The 19707-nt window shown below is 38.2% G+C and overlaps 2 protein-coding genes across 4 annotated transcripts in view; one reads left to right on the top strand and one right to left on the bottom strand.

Annotated features, from left to right (window-relative positions):
- Positions 1 to 19707, top strand: part of LOC133527516 (putative GPI-anchor transamidase) — a 44117-nt gene that overhangs the window by 3915 nt on the left and 20495 nt on the right. The window contains exon 7 of one of the 2 annotated variants that reach the window (XM_061864557.1): positions 230 to 332. In XM_061864557.1, coding sequence (XP_061720541.1) covers positions 230 to 302 — 73 coding nt within the window. In that variant the 3' untranslated portion in view covers positions 303 to 332. Of the gene's footprint in view, positions 1 to 229; positions 359 to 19707 lie in introns of those variants that run through there. The other variant, XM_061864556.1, reaches the window with a different exon arrangement.
- The window catches only part of LOC133527514 (carbohydrate sulfotransferase 13), a 93883-nt gene continuing 82062 nt past the window's right edge, over positions 7887 to 19707 (bottom strand). For both annotated transcript variants that reach the window (XM_061864554.1, XM_061864555.1), the window contains one exon: positions 7887 to 9178. In XM_061864554.1, coding sequence (XP_061720538.1) covers positions 9100 to 9178 — 79 coding nt within the window. In that variant the 3' untranslated portion in view covers positions 7887 to 9099. The remainder of the gene's footprint in view (positions 9179 to 19707) is intronic.

The raw sequence follows: 19707 nt of genomic DNA, 5'->3' as shown, positions 1-19707 counted from the left end.
TAACAATCAATTTGCAGCCAGTCAGTGATTTATATTTTTCGTCCATAAGCTTGCTCGAAAATCTCAAGAGTGTTACCTACCTTAACATTATCATAGTGATGGTCGATTTTCTCACATTATTTGAGTAATTTTAATTTTTTTTCCAAGCTGGAATATGCTTGGCAAAGTAAGGATTGTTTAGGCTGGTAGTTTACGGTAGTCTCATATAAGCTAATTTCTTCGATTACAGACTGAAACCCACGTTACCAGAGAAGCGCAGTTACCTGCCGCAGTTCCCAGTGCATCTGGTGGAAACTAACTAGTCCTAAGAGTGTTACTACCCATGAACAAAGGTATTAATAAACTTATATTAATTTTATATGTGAGGCATTTTTAATTACCAAAATTAAACCTGATTTCCTATTTTATTCAAAAATTTAACTTTTTCAACGCATTTATTGCCAGCGAACCGCTAGGCGGGTTCTTTGCTCGTAGTCGCTTTTCGCTCATACGGGTTCCGTATGTTACAAGCTTTTATTTAACTTACCCTGTTAGTATGTATGGGACAAATCTTGCAAGTTAAATTTGACCCACTTCCCGGTTTCCAATTTAGCTGAAAATTTGCATATGAAATATGTAAGTCGGGTGACAATGCAATTTTATGGTCCATCAAGCTGATCTAATGATGGAAACAGGAGGTAGCCATAGGAACTCTGTGATAAAACAACGCAACCTAAAATTGTGTTTGGGGTTTTTAGAATCGTCTCGATGAGTATTAGTTGCTTGTGGAAAAAAGTACCTAGAGTCAGCGATAAAAGCTTGTACCAAAAATGATTTTTTTGCCGAAATCTTATTATTGGCTACGTTGGCACTGAATGTGTTATTAAAAAATATTGAACCATTGTTTTTTATACCCCTTTGGATATCAAAAAAGAAAACAACTAGCTTGAAGGTAAGCGGTTGCCGTAGCGTAGCCGTAGTCGCTTAGCACATTAGAGGTCCCACACCTGCATTACTTTGCGAACAAGCTTTGGCTAGCCAACGCAGACTAATATATAATAGAAACCATCGTGGATTGCGTAGGTAGATAAAGCTCCTCGTTCTGAAGCGAAACATGTCGAACAATATTCGCCTTTATATACTTGTGGGGGATTCGTTATAATATGTTTAAACTGGTGAAATTCCCATCTTTCTAATACGGAGTGTTATTGCAATGTTTTGCCGCCAGAGTGCAGCACTAGCACAAAGTAAACCACAGAGTACTCGTAACTTTTATATCCTATACGGTAAACAATTTTTTGACAATTTTTCACAGATAATATGTTATGAATAAATATGTCATGGATGCATCAAGGTTTGTTTACTGTTTGTGCTAGTGGCGCCTCCTACGAAGAGTTTTGCGTCATATTCCCTATTTAACCTTTTATACATCGTGTCATTCACGAAGACGCGTGCCTTGTCTTATTGTGTCACGTTATTAAGTTTAGATTTGACAAATCTGTGCGTCATCGTGGATAACACGAGCTATAGCGTTATGAGACGTATGAGAAGGCATTTTATGGGGAAGTAGGGGGTTAAAGTAAACGCAACGAAATATTAAATAATTTAATTATCTATACAGGGTGATTCATGAGACGTGAGCAGGATTAAGCATACACAATCAGTAAATGTTAATGAATCGTTCACCATCATATTTAAGTAAAACAATTACTCTTTTTATCTGGTATTTAACTTTTTGTTAAGGACAAATTTGATTATCTACAATCATGGACACCCTACAACACTTAATTAAGAAAGATAAAACCTCTTTAACCGTTATGACAGCAGTTTGATTATGAAGAAAACAAAATGTCACACTTGCGTGAGATACGATTTTTCAAAAGTAACCAGACTCCGATGACATTCAATTTGTCACTTGTTATGGATAAAACAAAGAGGGTGACCATACATGGCGTAAATAAATCAAAACTATTTTTTTTGAACAGTAAAAAATTAAAGAACGTTAATCTCACAAATACTGGTACGAAACAGTTGCTTATAACTTACTGAATGCTCAAGCTTGATCCTGCTCACGTCTCCTGAATCACCCTGTATGTACTAAGAATAATTTTCTGTAACATTACGTAACACAACCGATTCATTACAGCAAACCTACAACTCAAGCACGTCCGTCTCACAATCTGATATGAGATCATCTACACGACTATAGCACCATTTCAGTTACGATCATAGGCCATGTCTTTTTGGTCTAATTTACCTAATATTCATCCCAGATTCGCTATATAAGTAGAACGGAAAAGAGAAAGAGATAGCGTCATGCTTTCTATTTGTTTCTGGTATCAGTAGTACTTTCGTCTGTCGTAGAGTCGGACCAAGATAAGTTGGCAGCGATTTTGATAGCCTAGAAAGTGTGTTATTTTAAACGACAAACTTCTATGAAATTATGGCTTACTTAACACTTGCACAGGCTGGGCTATCAAAATCGCTGCCAACTATGGTTTCTCTCTCACTCTCACTTGACTACAATCGTGGAAAATTTAAAGACCCCTTATACATGAACCTGTCTTACACATGCCTTTTTCATTCAAGAGTCTTAATTTTGCCATTTCTAAAGCAACCTATGAATATATCAGTGGATACCTTGATAGGGTCGCCGTTTCTAACTTCTTCAGTTACAGCAATTGATTACGGTTTCGGTACTAGATTTTGTATGAAGTACAACTAAAAATGTTTCCCATGCCATCTGTTTTTAACAAGTTCGGTAATTCAAAAATGCAATGTTATTAAATATATTCGACTGCAGCCAAGTGAATTTTGATCCAACGCATATGGTATAAATTGTATGAAATGATCTCCTCGGTGCGGGCCCTAATCTGTTAAACAAAAGGTATTGTTTCCTTTATGCAGCGACTATATACTTCTGCTACTGCTAAAACACCGTCATAGGTAGATAAACGGGAACAAGCCGTTTAAAAACCAATTTTATTTATATGTATGGTTCAAATTCATGAAACAGCCCATTCGGAGATAACACGTTATGATATCTTTAAGAAAAATTACCACCCGTTTTTGCCATCCGCGTGGCTTGTTCTTTGAATAAGCTGTTGCATAAATGTGAACCTTAAAATCATATCACGATAGTTGTTTTTTAACGACATGGTTGCTTTGGCACGCGCTGACTCTCGACTCTGCATAAAAGAAACAAAGGGTTTTGTTTAACAAATTAGGTCCCACACCGAAAAAACCAATTCACAAAATTCATACTATACCATTAGGTCTTTAGGTACATATTGTTGGCAACAAATACAATTTTATTTCTTTTTTAGTTCGTGATCTGAAATTTTATAAAATCTAGTTTTTAAGTTTGGCAATCGAATAATATACAGTTAATGTACATTAATTACTGAATTACAAAAGCCAGCGCATTTTACAATTTGACATACATTATATATTAAGTTTCATATAAATTGGGGCGATGAAACAGGCTGTAAATTGAGTAACGGTTTAGTACTAAATTTAGTGTATAACTAACCGGTAGAACTTTTAGACTAACAAGCTTAAATAATTCTTTAGCCCTATGACTAGGCAGACTTTCATATCTATGGAACTTAAAAATAAAATAAAATAACATTTTACAAATTGTACATAAGTACAGGCAAAACTCTGAAATATTGTACTCGTAACACTAAAACTTACATTCAGATAAAAGAAATATCCTAAATATACCTAGCATATATTTTCATTAGCTGACTGTACCTAAATGTAATTAGATTACAAAACACGTTAAAGATAAACTTAAATCGTAAACAAAACAATCCATTTAAAATTCACAAAATAATTAGCAAGTATGAAAAGGTCGCGTATTATGTATAGTTCTTATAGATTTAATTTTCCACCTTGTTCATTTGAAAACAAGGTACTTATAAATAAGTATACATTTCATGCAAAAATTAAACGTTTACAAAATAACATAGACAAAGAGATACTAAGACGCGTAATATATTGCAATAATAATAATAAAATTGCAGTGAATAACAATTTTACGTGACAGTACATTTGTCAAACTTAGCGCTTGATAGTAATCATGTAATTTGCGTTACCGTATAGCGCCATTTACTGCAGCACCAACAGTCGAAACTGCGACTATAGTACATACATTGTGCAACGGGGGGGTAAATGAAATTTTGCAAAGTTTGCAGGCTGGAGGGCATTAATGACTCGAGTTTGCAATATTCTTACCCCCGGAGTTACACAATGTTTTTCTTCACACTTGCGAAGAAAAAAAGAAAATTTTTAGCGAAATAATTCTTAAACACGGTGACATTTCAAACATTCGTCCGCCATATTGTCATTCTTTGACAGGTCAGGTATCGAGCATTCAGCCGCGATTGATAATTCTGTAAAAATATTTAAAACGGCTATAAAATTTAACATTTTTTAATATAAACAATAAAAATACGCCAGTATTTTAAAAGTAAAACTCATTTAAACCTTGGTTCGTATGAATTAATGACACAATTAAAAAAAAAAGCTATAACACACGAGGGAGTTACAGTTGTTTTTTTCACAATCCATAACTCCCGCGGGAACAATACCTACATGCCTTTGCCCTTTAGTATACCTGTATGAAATAAGATCTTTTTAGACCAAGTGTGATGAAAAAACCATTTGCACCATGTTACGCTTCTTAGTGTTACTTTATCTATACAAATGACTTAACTGCTAAAATTAAATTAATTCTTATAGGGTAACTAGTTTATTTGGCTCAAATACTCCTTAGCCGTAGGTTATGTGTTGAATAAGACGGTCTACACATTGAATGGGGATGCGCACGCCGCTCTGGTGTGCGAGCGGGACATAGCTATATACATACATAACGCTATCTTGCTCACACACCGGAGAGACATGCGGATTCGCATAATTGTGATAACCGCGTTAACGTAATGTAATCCTTATTATTTCAATGTCAAGATTCTACTTAAGCTATTTTACTATTTCTTATTGGATTAGATGGCTAGTCATGAACAGAATGCCTTATTGTCTTATGGCGAAGCCTGTAGGTAAGAGTACGCGAGCACATTGTTTATGCTCTTGATATCCAAAAATAAATGTTGAATTCAATTATTTTTAACAAATATAGCTATCAGAGTGACCGAGTGGCCTAAAAGTATGGGTATGCCGGTTCGATTCCGGCCGCGGCCGCTGGAGGACTTGGTCACTTTTTCTATAGAACGGTCACAGTCAGGTCACAGACCTAAATGAATAGTGTGCTGTTAAATTTCATTTTATCATACCTTCGCGCGAATGTACTCGCAGATACTACGTTGTAAGATTATAATATGTTGTTTAATGACAGCTGCCACATGCACCGAGCTAAGACGAACAAAATATAAATGAACGATACATATTTCAAAAACTCTAAGCTCTAATGTATTCATACCTATTTATGTATTGGACATTATCTATGATAATATATAAATAACAGATATTTAAAAACTTTCTTCTAGTCTAGGGCGTCTAGGGTTCGGATTCAAGCTTACGAGAACGAAATATGTACTTTAACAACATGGCTATGTAACAATTCATATTATTAAGATACAAAATATTTACAAATTGATAAAAATCGTTGACAAAATTACTGGATTGTAAAATACTAGTATACCTATTCAACATTACTACGGTAGCTATGAAATCTTAAAAGATAAAGTTTTGTACCTATCGATTACGTTAGGTTTGTATTCGTACCAAAAGTATAGGAAATCGTTTTTATCACTAAACAATCGTGTCATTGCACAAAATGCATTGGGCTAGAAATAAACCATATACGTCTAAAGGACTTTAACAGTCGAGCGTACCGGACCGTGACCTTGGTCCGGTCCGAGGCCAGTCCGATTGTAAGACAAGTGGCTCGCCGTACGTCCGTTTAGGACGCACCTATAAGTGAGAGCGAAAAGAGACATGCCGACCGGACCAAGATCGCTGTCCGGTACGCCCGTCATTTACAGTTTTTTCGGACGCGTCGTACAGAATCAAGACCAAAGTTAGTACTGTCGTGTCTGTGTGCGTTGCGTCTATGAGTAAATGCGCGCAGATTAAAAATGGTTTATTCCTACTTCCTTTTTGGTTTTACAAGTGTGTTGCTGGGAAAAATACTTACAAGGCTTTTCTTTTGGTACGTTCTTTGTTCCTTACACCAAACAACCATCATTCGATGCCACTTTTACCTTATTTTAAATAAATATGTCCTCTATTGTGAGTAGATATCCTAAATTTCCCATATTCCATCGTTAATAACTAGGGATAGGTATACCGGGTGTTTCCTGTAACACGAGCAGATAATTAAACCATATATTGTACTCCTAAAACGATATAACTTTTGATTAACAACTTTTAAAAATGATGAAATCTTTAGATTTTAACTTTTTCATGCAAATTTAATATTATTTTCAATATAGGCTGACATCAGTGTGTTTGACGTTGCTTGTCACGCTTTAAACATAACAAATTTTGCAATACATTGAGTCTTAGAATTAACTTCAATGTGTAATAAAAATCAAAACATAAACATATTTTTCAAAGTTGTTGAACAAATGTTGGTCAATTTGAGGAGTACGGCCTACAGTTGAATTTATTGCTCCTGTTACAGGAAACACCCTATAGATGTATCCGTCAAATTTATTTGGCAGATGTATCTGGCATTTTCTGGCGCATGTGTCTGAGGACAGATGGCCGGCAGCCACATTTGTGCTTAATTCCCGCCAGACAGATCAGTCAGAGAAAGCTGTACGTATACATCTATCGACATCTTTAAACAAATCATTTAGGTACACATTAAATACATCTATTTCCATAAACCTATATTATGGAAGCACTAAGAATTTTGTATTCAGCATCAGCAGTACAATACAAAACTAAACAATGTCTGTACTCTACGCATATTAGCTAAACTTTGCTATCACTACAAACTATCAGTTCAACAATTCATTTAAACTCTTCATCATTAACTCATTATAAATTATAACAATTCTGTGTTAATATAATCAACTACGGACTTCTCATAAGAATGGCGTGGGCTAATTATATGTAACTTTATTTCTGTTTTTGTCAAATAAGTCACTGACGATATTAACGACCGTAAACTCAATGAGGTTACTAGTTTTTATGGCAACTTTCGGTCTGCAATGTACGCAATTTATGTGTATGTAATATTGGACTCCACTGCTCGATCGGATATCGGCATCTGGTTCAATTGTTGCTTGTCTGCTTGCAAAATTTTACGTATACAATCTAACAAACATTAAAATAAACGAGTCAAATAAATCAATATACAGGGTGGCCGGTAATTAACACACCTTAGGCTGGTCCTGAACATGGACATATAGGTCTAGTAAAAGTTTCGTAGTGTTCGAGATAATCGAACTTTTCTTTCACTTTACTTCACTTTATCACCATCTAGGCCATATCTTTATTTGTTAAGATGTAAATAGCACATCAAGCATGTGTAAGGCGAAGGCTAGACGTACAATAAATACTGTGATCTATCCACTCAATGTGATAAATGCTGAACTGATTCTGATCACGTAACAAGGCTACACGTGCAATATTTATCACGTTAGTACTTTAACGTGTTTCGTAGAGTTTAGTCGCCAGTCATAGCTGTGGCGATGCGTACTGGCATATCGCAGTATTTACTGAACGTGTAAGTGTAGTATATTGACGGATCACAATATTTATCACAAACTGAGATCTGGAACCGGGATAGACTAGACTAAACGATGAATAGATATCACGATATTTGATAAATATCAGTAAAATCACAATACCTATTGCACGTCTAGCCTTCGCCTAGTCTTATTTTAGAATCAGTATTAGACAAACAATTTTTTAGAAATATGGTCACATTATATGACACAAGCTAATCTATAAGTCCATTTTTCTGGACCAACATAAGGTGCCCTGTCGGTGGTAGAAGTTTGTCTTTTAATTACCGGACATCCGGTATATATCTTGCAAAAACAATACAGCATTATATTTGTTACGTAGGTAAAGTTCGGAGACTCTGACTCCAATTAATCAAGAGCAGATCAAGAGTATTATTACTCATACAATAACATTTAATACGATCCCTTAACCTTATCGGGGTTCTTAGGTTCGTTCCGACCAACAGTATCAAATATCGAGCCTACTTGCGTCCATTAAGGGATATTATATCGGCAAACATTAACAGACCAATTAGCCGCTTGAGAGGAAAATGATTAGTGAAAATATGCCGCTCGAGTGGCGATGTCCAGCGGGGCGTCCATGTTAAGTCCCAGACAGGCTTGGCAGCAAATCGCATGCGATTCTCGATGCATTGCCGACTAAGTCGGTGCAACATATTCAATTGATCGGTCAAATGATGCAATGTAAGTATTGAAAATCGCAAGTGATTTATTGCAAGGGCGTCAGTGTACGCTGGTTAAATAATTTATTGACTTTTTCAATATTTCCATAAAGCGATATTACGCTGAAATAAACTCAAATATGACGTGAAATTAGAGGTTTGTATATGACAAGATACAGTCACGTCTAAAAATACCGATATAGACAAAAAGTGCCAAAAATATACACTACCTACTTTAATATATGGGGCTATGGGCAATAAGGGAGTGTGTGTATATGTACATATTTTTGGCACTTTGTCCGTATCGATATTTTTAGACATGACTGTATATCTCACATCTGATAATCAAATGGAAATACATATCTTAATTTGTACATAGGTTTACAAATCATTAAACATACCAAATAATCCTTGTACTTATGCTGTTACTGGGTATCACATCTCAACACTTCCAACAAACATTAACATCAAAAACTAACAAAAGCTTTAGCCCATAAACTAAAGACTGAATTGACAACTTCTATCGAATCGATTCCACCAAATAAACAGTCCACATGATCCTTAACCCACAGACACAATGTCTAATTTCCATCGCTCACATGCCTTATCTTGGTCGGTACACTGTCGATCACTATCTCTGTTACAAAGGTTCTAACTTTCTTGGACCTTCTAGTCGTTTACGCCCTTTTATATTGTGCGCATTAAGTATAAATGACTAAGCCAAAATGTAATTACGCTCATCCGTGGCTCGGGTCGTCGGGTTGCACGATTTCGAAATAGCTGTCTATGGTGTAGTTGAAGAGTTGAAAGTCGTATCTGTGAAAGAAAGGTGTAAGTTAGTCACGTTTTGCAAGTAATTACAAATGAAGAGACTTTGTGACTAGCCGACCCTTATAGTAGCTTTCCGCTATATATACAGTATTACGTATCTAAAACCAATTATAATATGTAGATGACTGGTATAGCACGTCTTAGCATTATATTGAGCCCCATGTATACCTACATACACATATAGACATACAGTTATTCATTATACAGAGATAGATACTACGCTCAGCGATTTCGAGTAGTTTCAGAAATGTACTGAAAATAGGAATTCTGATTCTAAACGATTCCCTAAGTTCATGTTGTTAATTCCAAATATATAGCGAATAAATAAACATCATTTTTGTTTTTTGCAATCCCTACTTAATAAGTACCTATATTATAAGGAAACGCGAAATTACCTAACTCTGTCTACTTCTTCACTCTTAAACCGCCGACCAAATTTAGAGGATATGCGGTATGGAGATAGTACGAGGCCCGAGTAAGGACATAAGCAGGGGGAGGAAACTAGAGTGTTCGGGCTTTCCCGGCTCAGTTCGGCTCGGCATTGCTCCGAGCAATTATTAGGGTCGGCACAACTTGACGTCCCACAACCATAGATAAGATAATTACATAAATTTTGAAGTTCCATACATTAGAAAGGGGCAACACGATTCGGCCTTGAATCGCTGTCAAACTTCGGCTTTGTATGAAATTTCGTTTCTGTACGGTAGTACTATTATTTATTCTGTGACATATGTAGAATAGTTTTTATTAATCTTTGTCATCATTCCACATAGACGAAGTCGTAGGTAGAAGCTAGTCATTCAAATATTGTATCCTCAGTTTTCTGTTTCATTTGTACGAAGGGTTAAACTATTTCTGTGAAACATTACACTCCTTTTTTTGGATGAACGCGGAACGACAGTTCGCAAAGTAATTGGATCACCGAATGAGGTCGTAAAGGGTTCGGCCCATTATCGCAGTTTAACATTTTCCTGCATGCAAGGTGTCGTGATGAGCAACAATCAAAGCGATATTTTGCTCAAACTGTAGGTTAAAACATCCTCCTGTGTGTGTCCTCGGCACCTAAACAGTGCAGGATAGTCTGCATTGATTTAGAGTCTCGCGAATAAGGTTGACAACCTTAGTACACAGATTTGCGGTACATTTGCGATCAATTGCGGGACTTGGATAGAAAATGCGGGACTCCTTCATCCGGCCTAACTGGGTAGGGTATATTCGCCGTCAACGTATTGAAAGACATGAAAAATTTACTTTCTAGGCAGGGTGCCTAGTGTGTGCGTGCGTGAGCGCACGGTGTCGGCACGGTATATTCAAATTAAAATCACGCGCTCTTTACTTTATATGTAACTGAACGTTCGTTTCAGAGCTTCTAATCTAGTCTAGCATGAAAACGGGAAAATTGGCGTCCCGCGCGGGCCCTTTGCGGGACGCATACTCTAGGGCTCCAGAAACGTGCGCGTGCAGATGAGTGCGGGGGACGGTTGGAAACCCTACTCACGAACCTTCCACCAATAAGGGCAAAAATCCGCTCCGATACAACGCTCTCATTTTAAAACTTGTTGAAATAACATGAAACTTGGCATGCACATTTAGGTAACACATATCTGTCTAGTCATTTATCATTTTGGTTTTTGTTGCTAAAATTGCAATACAAATAAAATAGAGCGTGTAGAAGTTTTGTACGCTTTACGCGCGTTTACAAGTTTTTATTTAACTTGGAAATTGCAATTATATGTTTGTACGGGTTAAATCTTGCAAGTTAAATTTGACCTACTTCCCGGTTTCCGATGAAGCTGAAAATTTTAATACATATGTGAGTTGGGTGACAATGCAATATTATGGTAACATTACTAATAGCTTAACAAAAAGACATAAGTCCCTGTATATGTAAGTGAGAGTCTGTAAGTAGAACAATTAGACCAGCGGATCTCAAACTTTTTTTGTGATGGAACTCTTTTGGAAAGCGAAATATTCACGGAGCTCCAAATAAAATAAAAATAACTAAAGAGCTGGGTTTTCTATTTTTCTTATTAAGTACCTACTTATTATAAACTAGCTGTGCCCGCGGCTCCGCCCGCGTGGTATTCGGTCTGTGTCAGTAACCGGCTCATTCACCGCTAATTTCTCTGCCTCTCCCCTGGAGGTGGAACTTGAAGTAAATTTGACAGATGGATACGCTAGAGGACTGTAGTCTAGATAAAATATTTTACAATTAGGTACCACTTAATAAAACTACACTCCAAAATCAATTGTTATTTTTTTCAAATTCGTCCTTATCCAAATTTTTGACGTGATTTAAACGACATAGAGTAGTAGATGTATCTCGGACAATACAGTTCCACTTTTGTATTTTTTTTTTACGTCCTTGACTGTACCTATCCAAATCATGTCCATGGAAAATATCATCCAAATCGGTGCTCCAGACCAATCAGTTTAAGCATGATAAGGTAAGAAATATACTCATAGAAATCCATACTTCCGAACACTATCGAATTCAGGTGTAATCCCTATTAGTTAGAAGTAGGATTAGAGGAAAGGAGAATACTCGTAGATATCAAAAACTTGAGGCCGAGTATTTACATTTTGTTTACGTATGCACAACTAAATGTATACATATAATTATATCTACAGTTACATACTATTAATTAGTATATTTACATAAAATAGACATTTTACAATATTTATTTGTACACCACATTGCGAGTCTCCCCGGCGGGCATCGGCACGAACAGCTCCGTGCAGCTGGTAACGCGCGAGCACGCCACGTAGAGCTGCCCGTGCTTCTTGACCTGTGTCCACGCCAGCGGCGCGCAGCGTCTGCCTCTGCGACTTGTTGATGTTCATGGCGAAGCAGACGCTCACGGAGAACTGTAGGCGCTTGAAGTGGAACGGGAAATTGCTCAGGATGAGGGGGATACGCGGGATGAACACGACTTCTGCGGCGCCGCACCCCGTCAGCATCTGCACCTCAATGAGGTTACGCTGCAGCTGCACTACTTTTAGCTGGGTTCCGTTGCATAACTTCGGAGGCGACAAATTCCGAAGAAGCATGATTGGAACTCCAACTTTCAGGGTTAATGTGTGTGCTAGGAGTCCTGAAGCACTCAATGAGCTAAGGAACGAAGGAACTCTACCACCCGGTAGAGTTCCTTAGTTATGTTGTGACATTGCCTTCATCCAAGACAGTGTTAATGGAATTATATACTGCATGTTCACCTTCGATTTCCGCCTGCTCATTTTTCTGCGTGAGCGTGGACCGTTCCTCTATGGGCGTGAGTATGGATCTCTCACAAACCCAAGAATGGCTCAGGTCTCCGTACACGCTACGAATGAGGTTTTCAATGGATGGAACGATCCTGCATAACGTCTCTGGTAGTTGTGGCTACGCCTAAAATCACGATCGTCGCTATAGTTTCGTAACGTCAATGCGTTGTGAGACTGTCGTGAAAGGTTCGCTTTTTTCGGGAAGGCATTTTCAGTTCTTAGTTCTTATGGCATTTTAACGCGTATAAAATGCGTGTCCCAAATCGTTTGACATTTACACCGCAAACATCAGAGAATTTTTTTTTTCATAGCATCCACCTTCGTAGCCATTATTAAGTGCTTAAAAGAGGCGATACGTATGAATATGGATACGATAAAATTACGATTAGGTATAATTCATGACGGAGAAAATATTTTTTTAAATAATTATGCAGTTATACGCGTGTTGATATGTGTGATGATTTTGCCACTACTTAACTATGTAAGTAAACTCATTTTTAACCGACTTCAAGATTTCAAAAGGAGGAGAATCGAGGGAACTCTTCAAATATGAAAGTAATGAACATATAATGATTTTTGTATTTTCTTTAACAAATCTAGCATTTACATTTAAAAAAGTGACATTTGATGAAGTGGAACTGCTGATGATGATCAGAATGGAACTCTTCAACGATACACAGTACACGTTTGGTGATTTGTCCTCTTCGCTGTGTTTGTTAAGTAAATTAGATTTTCAAGACAGATTTTTGTCAAGTTCGAGTTCTGACGATGGGGTCCATGAGGAATCGAGGGAACTCTTCAAATGTGAAAGGCATACATATAGTGATTTTTGTATTTTCATCAACAAATCAAGTATTTACATTTGTAGAAGTGACATTTGATGAAGTGGAACTGTTCATGATGAACAGAATGGAACTCTTCAACGATGCATAGTTCACGTTTGGCAATTTGTTCTCTGTGCATCTTTGTATCCTATAGTTTTCAAGACACATTTTTATATTTGATTCGAAAGCCTTCCAGCCGGCGATCGGCGAGGATTTAGACCTTCGTAAATACAATGCGCTGGTTCAGGTGCCGCTAATACTTTTGTTGGCGCCTCGGACATTCAACACCCGTTTCTTGATGAAAACAGATGGAAACTAAACATAAAATAGATAAAATAAAGGCCCTACACTCACCCCCGTGGCGCTTGTGCAGGTCTTGGCTTGTTTTTCACTGTATAAATTCCGCTTTCAATATAGAGTCCGTCTTCTAAATATTAATATATAAAATTCACCGCAAAATCTTTCTTGTTAAATAAATTTCCGTGTTCACAAACCAACGGCAAAATCAAGTCTCCCTGACATTTTCTTCTTTTCGTTTTATTTCCAATTTCAAAATCTTGTCTCCAAAGCGCATGCCCCAAACTTTCCCCGAACGAGATATATATATGATAAAAATGGTGTTAATGAAAAGGATGACAAATGTGTCGAACGAAACAATTTTGAGGATGCGTTCCGAAATATGATATTAAAAACTAAACATTCCCCCGCCCGAGAAAGGCTAAAGCCTTTATCAACAAACAAACGAAACTCAACTCTAACATTAAACTAAAACAGTTTGGTATAGCTACTTCCACTTAATCTTCCAGAGGAAGCCTACAAATTTTAACAACTGGCCGCGTGAGACTACCTGTGGAAGTTTTAATACGTACTACCCTAACAACACCGTCTTTGCCGGGTAGCAACTCCTCTATTCTCCCTAACTTCCATTTCAGAGGAGGTAATTTTTCTTCCTTTATAAGAACCAGGTCGCCCAGCTTAGGCGGATCAGTTGGAGATGTCCATTTTCTACGCATTTGAAGAGAATGAAGATATTGTTCACTCCATTTCCTCCAGAGGCGTTGAGATATAGCCTTTATTAAGTTGTAACGACTTAACCGTGAGTCTGGAATATCCTCAAAATTGTACTCCGGAACCGAAAGCAAAGGTCTACCGATAAGTAAATGGGCAGGCGTCAAGACCTCCAGTTCATGAGGATCTTGGGACAACGGGCATAACGGACGAAAATTTAGAACCGCTTCTACCCTGGTAAATACCGTTACCAATTCGTCGAACGTTAAAACCTGTTCACCTATGACACGCCGCAATAATGTTTTAGCCGATTTTACGGTCGCCTCAAATAAACCACCGAAATGAGGCGCTGCTGGAGAATTAAACCGCCACGTTATTGACTGCTTGGCTGCGCCATCGCTAAGCCCTTGTTGTACTTCCTGAGAAGCCAAATATCTCCGTACATCATCCAAGTACCTATTTGCACCAGTATAATTAGTCCCGCAATCTGAACGTATCACACTCGGCATACCGCGTCGAGATGTGAAGCGCGTCAAAGCCGCGAGGAAACCTTCTGTCGAAAGGTCAGTGACGCACTCTAAATGAACCCCTTTGGATGCAGAACAGATAAATACGCAAAGATACGCCTTTAAAATTTTCGCGTTCCGCAATCGAGAATGTTTAATGCTGAACGGACCAGCAAAATCAGTTTGCACTGTATGAAACACACCAGTCGCATTAACCCGATCCCTGGGTAATGCTTACATAATCGGCGCTGTAGGTCTAGCCTTGGTTCTGAAACATTTCATACACTTGAAAATTCGTGTACGAATCACTTGTCCCGCGGAAAGAATCCAAAATTGTCGTTGTAATACCGCCATGAGCACCGTAGCTCCCGCATGACAATAAGTCACATGAAAATGATCCACAATCAAAACTGTAAGAGCGTGTGATTTTGGTAAAATCACGGGATGCTTTCGTGGAAATGATAAACTCGAATGCTCCAAACGACCTCCAACGCGCAACAAGCCGTCATCCCCAATAAGCGGCAGAAGCCGACGTAGCCGCGTGGAACATTGTTTATTCTGGGCCAAGCAGTGGAAATCATCCGCAAACTCCTCCTGCTGAACCAATTTAATTAACCGCTGCAAAGCGAACCGTCGCTCTGACACTGTCAAAACCCCTATAAGTTTTTCAGAAGAATTCCTGGCATTGTTGACAAACCGGAAACAATATGCTACGACCGCCAATAACATATTTAACCTACTAAACCGCGTAAAAATATTATCTTTGTCAACAATTCCGACTAAGGCCCGAACATTTACCTTCACCTTCCGCAATCCAGGTAATGGATCTTCCGCTTTATCCATTATATTCCTGGGCCAGGTCTCCGCATCACCTGACAACCAAGGAGGTCCCCACCATAAAGGATGCTCCAGCAGTACCGATGCGCGACAACCGCGACTCGCGACATCAGCAGGGTTCATTTCTGAAGGTAAGTGTCTTCAGGTTATGTCTAAACCGCAATTCAGGATTTGAGAAACCCGATTGCCCTCAAAAATCTGCAACAAATGTGGCGATACCTTCAAACATGAGGGAACAATAGTGTTGTCACACCATCCGCAGATTCCGTCGATCGTCATGTCATCAGTGATGGCATGCGCAAGGAACTTGAGGGGAAGCCGCAATAGTGACTGGACCTGACAATACATCGCCGAACACTGTTTTCGTCACCCGTGGAATGTGATCATTAATTTTAATGCGTCCGCTGAGTACAATTTCACCAAGTAGGTCTTCGCCTATTAAAATGTCAATCTCCCGACTGACAAAGAACTGTTCATCCGCAAGATACAGTCCCCGATAATTATCCGCTAATTGATCCGGCAAAGAATATCCAGGCAGGTTATGCGTGATTTTATTTAAGACTGTAGCCGTGGTCATTAGCACAGGCTGATCCGTCAGCCTAGGTGCCATGGTCAGGTTAACTGCTCCCCTACAACCGCTTATAGGAGTACAGTTCAGTCCTGTGATCGGGGCGTCAGGCTTAAACCGCTTTAAGCCCAACTTCTGCACGCATGACTCCGATATAAATGTGCTCTCGCTTCCTCCATCCAACAAGGCCCGCGCCTCCTGGTAACTTCCGCTGCTGTCCAGTACTCTTATTATTGCCGTCGCAAGTAGCACCTTCCGCTGATACACATTAGGTTTATTTACCTGTGATGACATTAGCCCAGTGACTCCAGGGACCGCACATCCTGGATTACCGCTGGTCAAGGGTGCACTCACAATAGGAGCACTTGGAGAGGACGAGGTAGCATTGTGAGCCTTCCCGCTTTTAACAACATTGTTTGACGTCGAATGTTGTTCACGATCTGAACCAGTTGCCGGAAGATCAAAATGTAATAAATAATGGTGTTTAGACGAATTACACTTGTAACAGTTCTTGTTATAAGTGCACTGGTTAATATTGTGACCATTTAAACACTTGAAGCACAATCTAAGCAATACTACCTGACGCTTCCTAGCGGCAGGTTTCATCTCCAAAAATTTCTCACACCTAGCAATGAAGTGTCCGCTTTTTCCGCATAGTCGACACGACGACGCCGAACCCGCACCCTGAAATGCCGCATGAGCCTTTACTGCATGGCTCTGTCCACTTCCACTACGCCTTCCCGCTGACGTACCGGCCTGTGGCTCCGCACTGGATTCCAAAATCCGTATTTCGGTTTCCAAAAACTTGATAAGGTCCGAAAATGTGGGTAATTCTTTATCGGCGTGCTTGTCTTCAAAATGTTTCTTCAAGTTGCCGTCTAACTTTTGAAAATTAATATAAAACAGCAAATAGCACCACGAATCAACAGGAAACTGCATCTTTTCCAAGGCTTTTGTGTTTTCAATCAAAGTATTTAAAAATATTTTTAAACCACTTACCCCTTTAGTGGTGACATGAGGTACACTTGACAAATTGTGCAACAGGCGGTCCGCCAACAACCTTTTGTTGTTATACCGCGCATTTAATAAATCTATCGCTACCGAATAATTGTCCCCTGTGACCGACAAATGTTGAATCAAGGACTTCGGTTCTCCTAAAAGCGAGCCCGCTAAATAATAAATTTTTTCAGTGTCCGATAAAGTGGTATCATTGCCCACCAAAGACTGAAATAGTTCCATAAACGGAACAAACTCTTCCACCTGTCCCGCAAAGGTAGGAAGTTTAACTTTAGGGAGAACTGCCCTATTTCGCGCGCTCTTAGGATTGTCATTCCCGCTACCGCTGCTACAGCTATTGTCCGCATTAGCTGAAGCATTCAAATTAGTCAATCCTAAATGCCGTTGTTTTATAAAATAATATTTTTTATTGTACACCTCGAACTCGTGAAGATGACTTTCCAAATCAAAGCTCTCTATATCCGCAGCAGAGAGCTGAAGTTCATAAAACATTTCCGTAAATGCCTCATAAACTTTATCTAAATCTTGAAACCGCACCATAAAATCGCTTTCTTGTTCCGAAGACAATTCGGGATTACGAGCCAATCCATCCAATACATCAATACCACGACATGCCGTATGATATTTCATATGCAGCAACTGTATCCGCCTAGCTGCCGCCATGTTTACGTTAGTATTTGAATACGAAATCCAAAAAAATATAATCAATAGAATCCCGAACCCAAACAAGAACCACACCATGAAAACTACAAATAACATTAACAATTACACATTATTTTTAATGTACCGCACCGCAATAAATCTTAAGTTTAAACCGCACCGTGTAAATATAATAAATTAAGTTTTTACCGCTAACTTCAATATATTATAAAATGTTTTTCCGCAAACTTTAAAGGAAAATGTTTAGAACCCCTGAAAAATTGTTAATGTACCGAAATAGCATTAAATACCGATAAATAATGCTCTATACCGCTTGTACTAGAAATATAAATACTTAGAAAAATTCAAAAACCGGACCTTGGCTGAGGCTCGAACCGTCGACCTCACGTTTACTAAGCACCTACTATAACCACTAGGCTATTCAAGCAACTAACAAGTTGAACGAAATAACCCTATAGTATCCTACGTCGATATGGTAACCTAGCAACCAAACTGTTTTAATTTGAAATGTCATAAAATAAACAATTCAAATAAAATAATTTTATGAAAAATTGAATTTTGCAATTGAATTTCTTCAATAAAATTCAATGCTTAAAATGAACGTTCGTTTAAAAATACCACAAACGCGACCGCAAAACGCCAAATAAGATAAATCCGCGATGAATAAAAGTGGTATGTAGGTGTATGAAAATGAAATGTAATAAAATAAAATCCCCAGTCAATATATATGAAAATATTAAAAAATGAGACCTAAAATAGATATTACCCCCAAAATTGGTGTGAAGTGAAACCGCAATGACAAACTGATTATATTTCGACCGCTCGAAATATAAGGATGAGAAAAGAAACGGATGAAATGTACCGAGGCGCCGATGAGCCCGAATTTAAGCAAATCCGGCTCGAAGACCAAATGATTCGAAAGCCTTCCAGCCGGCGATCGGCGAGGATTTAGACCTTCGTAAATACAATGCGCTGGTTCAGGTGCCGCTAATACTTTTGTTGGCGCCTCGGACATTCAACACCCGTTTCTTGATGAAAACAGATGGAAACTAAACATAAAATAGATAAAATAAAGGCCCTACACTCACCCCCGTGGCGCTTGTGCAGGTCTTGGCTTGTTTTTCACTGTATAAATTCCGCTTTCAATATAGAGTCCGTCTTCTAAATATTAATATATAAAATTCACCGCAAAATCTTTCTTGTTAAATAAATTTCCGTGTTCACAAACCAACGGCAAAATCAAGTCTCCCTGACATTTTCTTCTTTTCGTTTTATTTCCAATTTCAAAATCTTGTCTCCAAAGCGCATGCCCCAAACTTTCCCCGAACGAGATATATATATGATAAAAATGGTGTTAATGAAAAGGATGACAAATGTGTCGAACGAAACAATTTTGAGGATGCGTTCCGAAATATGATATTAAAAACTAAACAATATTTCTATCTTATTTAGTTTTTTTAATAATTATCTGGTGCTTTATTTCATGCATGGTGTGAAATAATTTATCTTAAATACAGTCGAATACCCTATTGCGGGTATCTTACCAGTCAACCATAGGGCAAATCTGAAATGTGTCAAGGTGGGTGCAGTGACAAAAAAAACATGTTACCTCCTTTTCTACATAATTAGGCGTAGGATGCTGTCTTTTTAATTTAATTGTATGAAATCAAAAATCAACAATAATCGTTATTTCACCGGTCTACCTCAATGAAGTCGGTTTTTTTTCTTAAAAATTATTAGTTGACTTGATTACCAAATTTTTACTCAGTTTCCCAAAAGATGGCACTCTGCAATGTATGGCAATTAATTTACTGTCGTTTAATTTCGTTG

Source organism: Cydia pomonella, chromosome 18, assembly GCF_033807575.1.
Source record: "Cydia pomonella isolate Wapato2018A chromosome 18, ilCydPomo1, whole genome shotgun sequence".
In the NCBI taxonomy this organism is placed as follows: domain Eukaryota; kingdom Metazoa; phylum Arthropoda; class Insecta; order Lepidoptera; family Tortricidae; genus Cydia; species Cydia pomonella.
The sequence above is the reverse complement of the archived record's forward strand: the minus strand, read 5'-3'. Positions and strand labels throughout refer to the sequence as shown.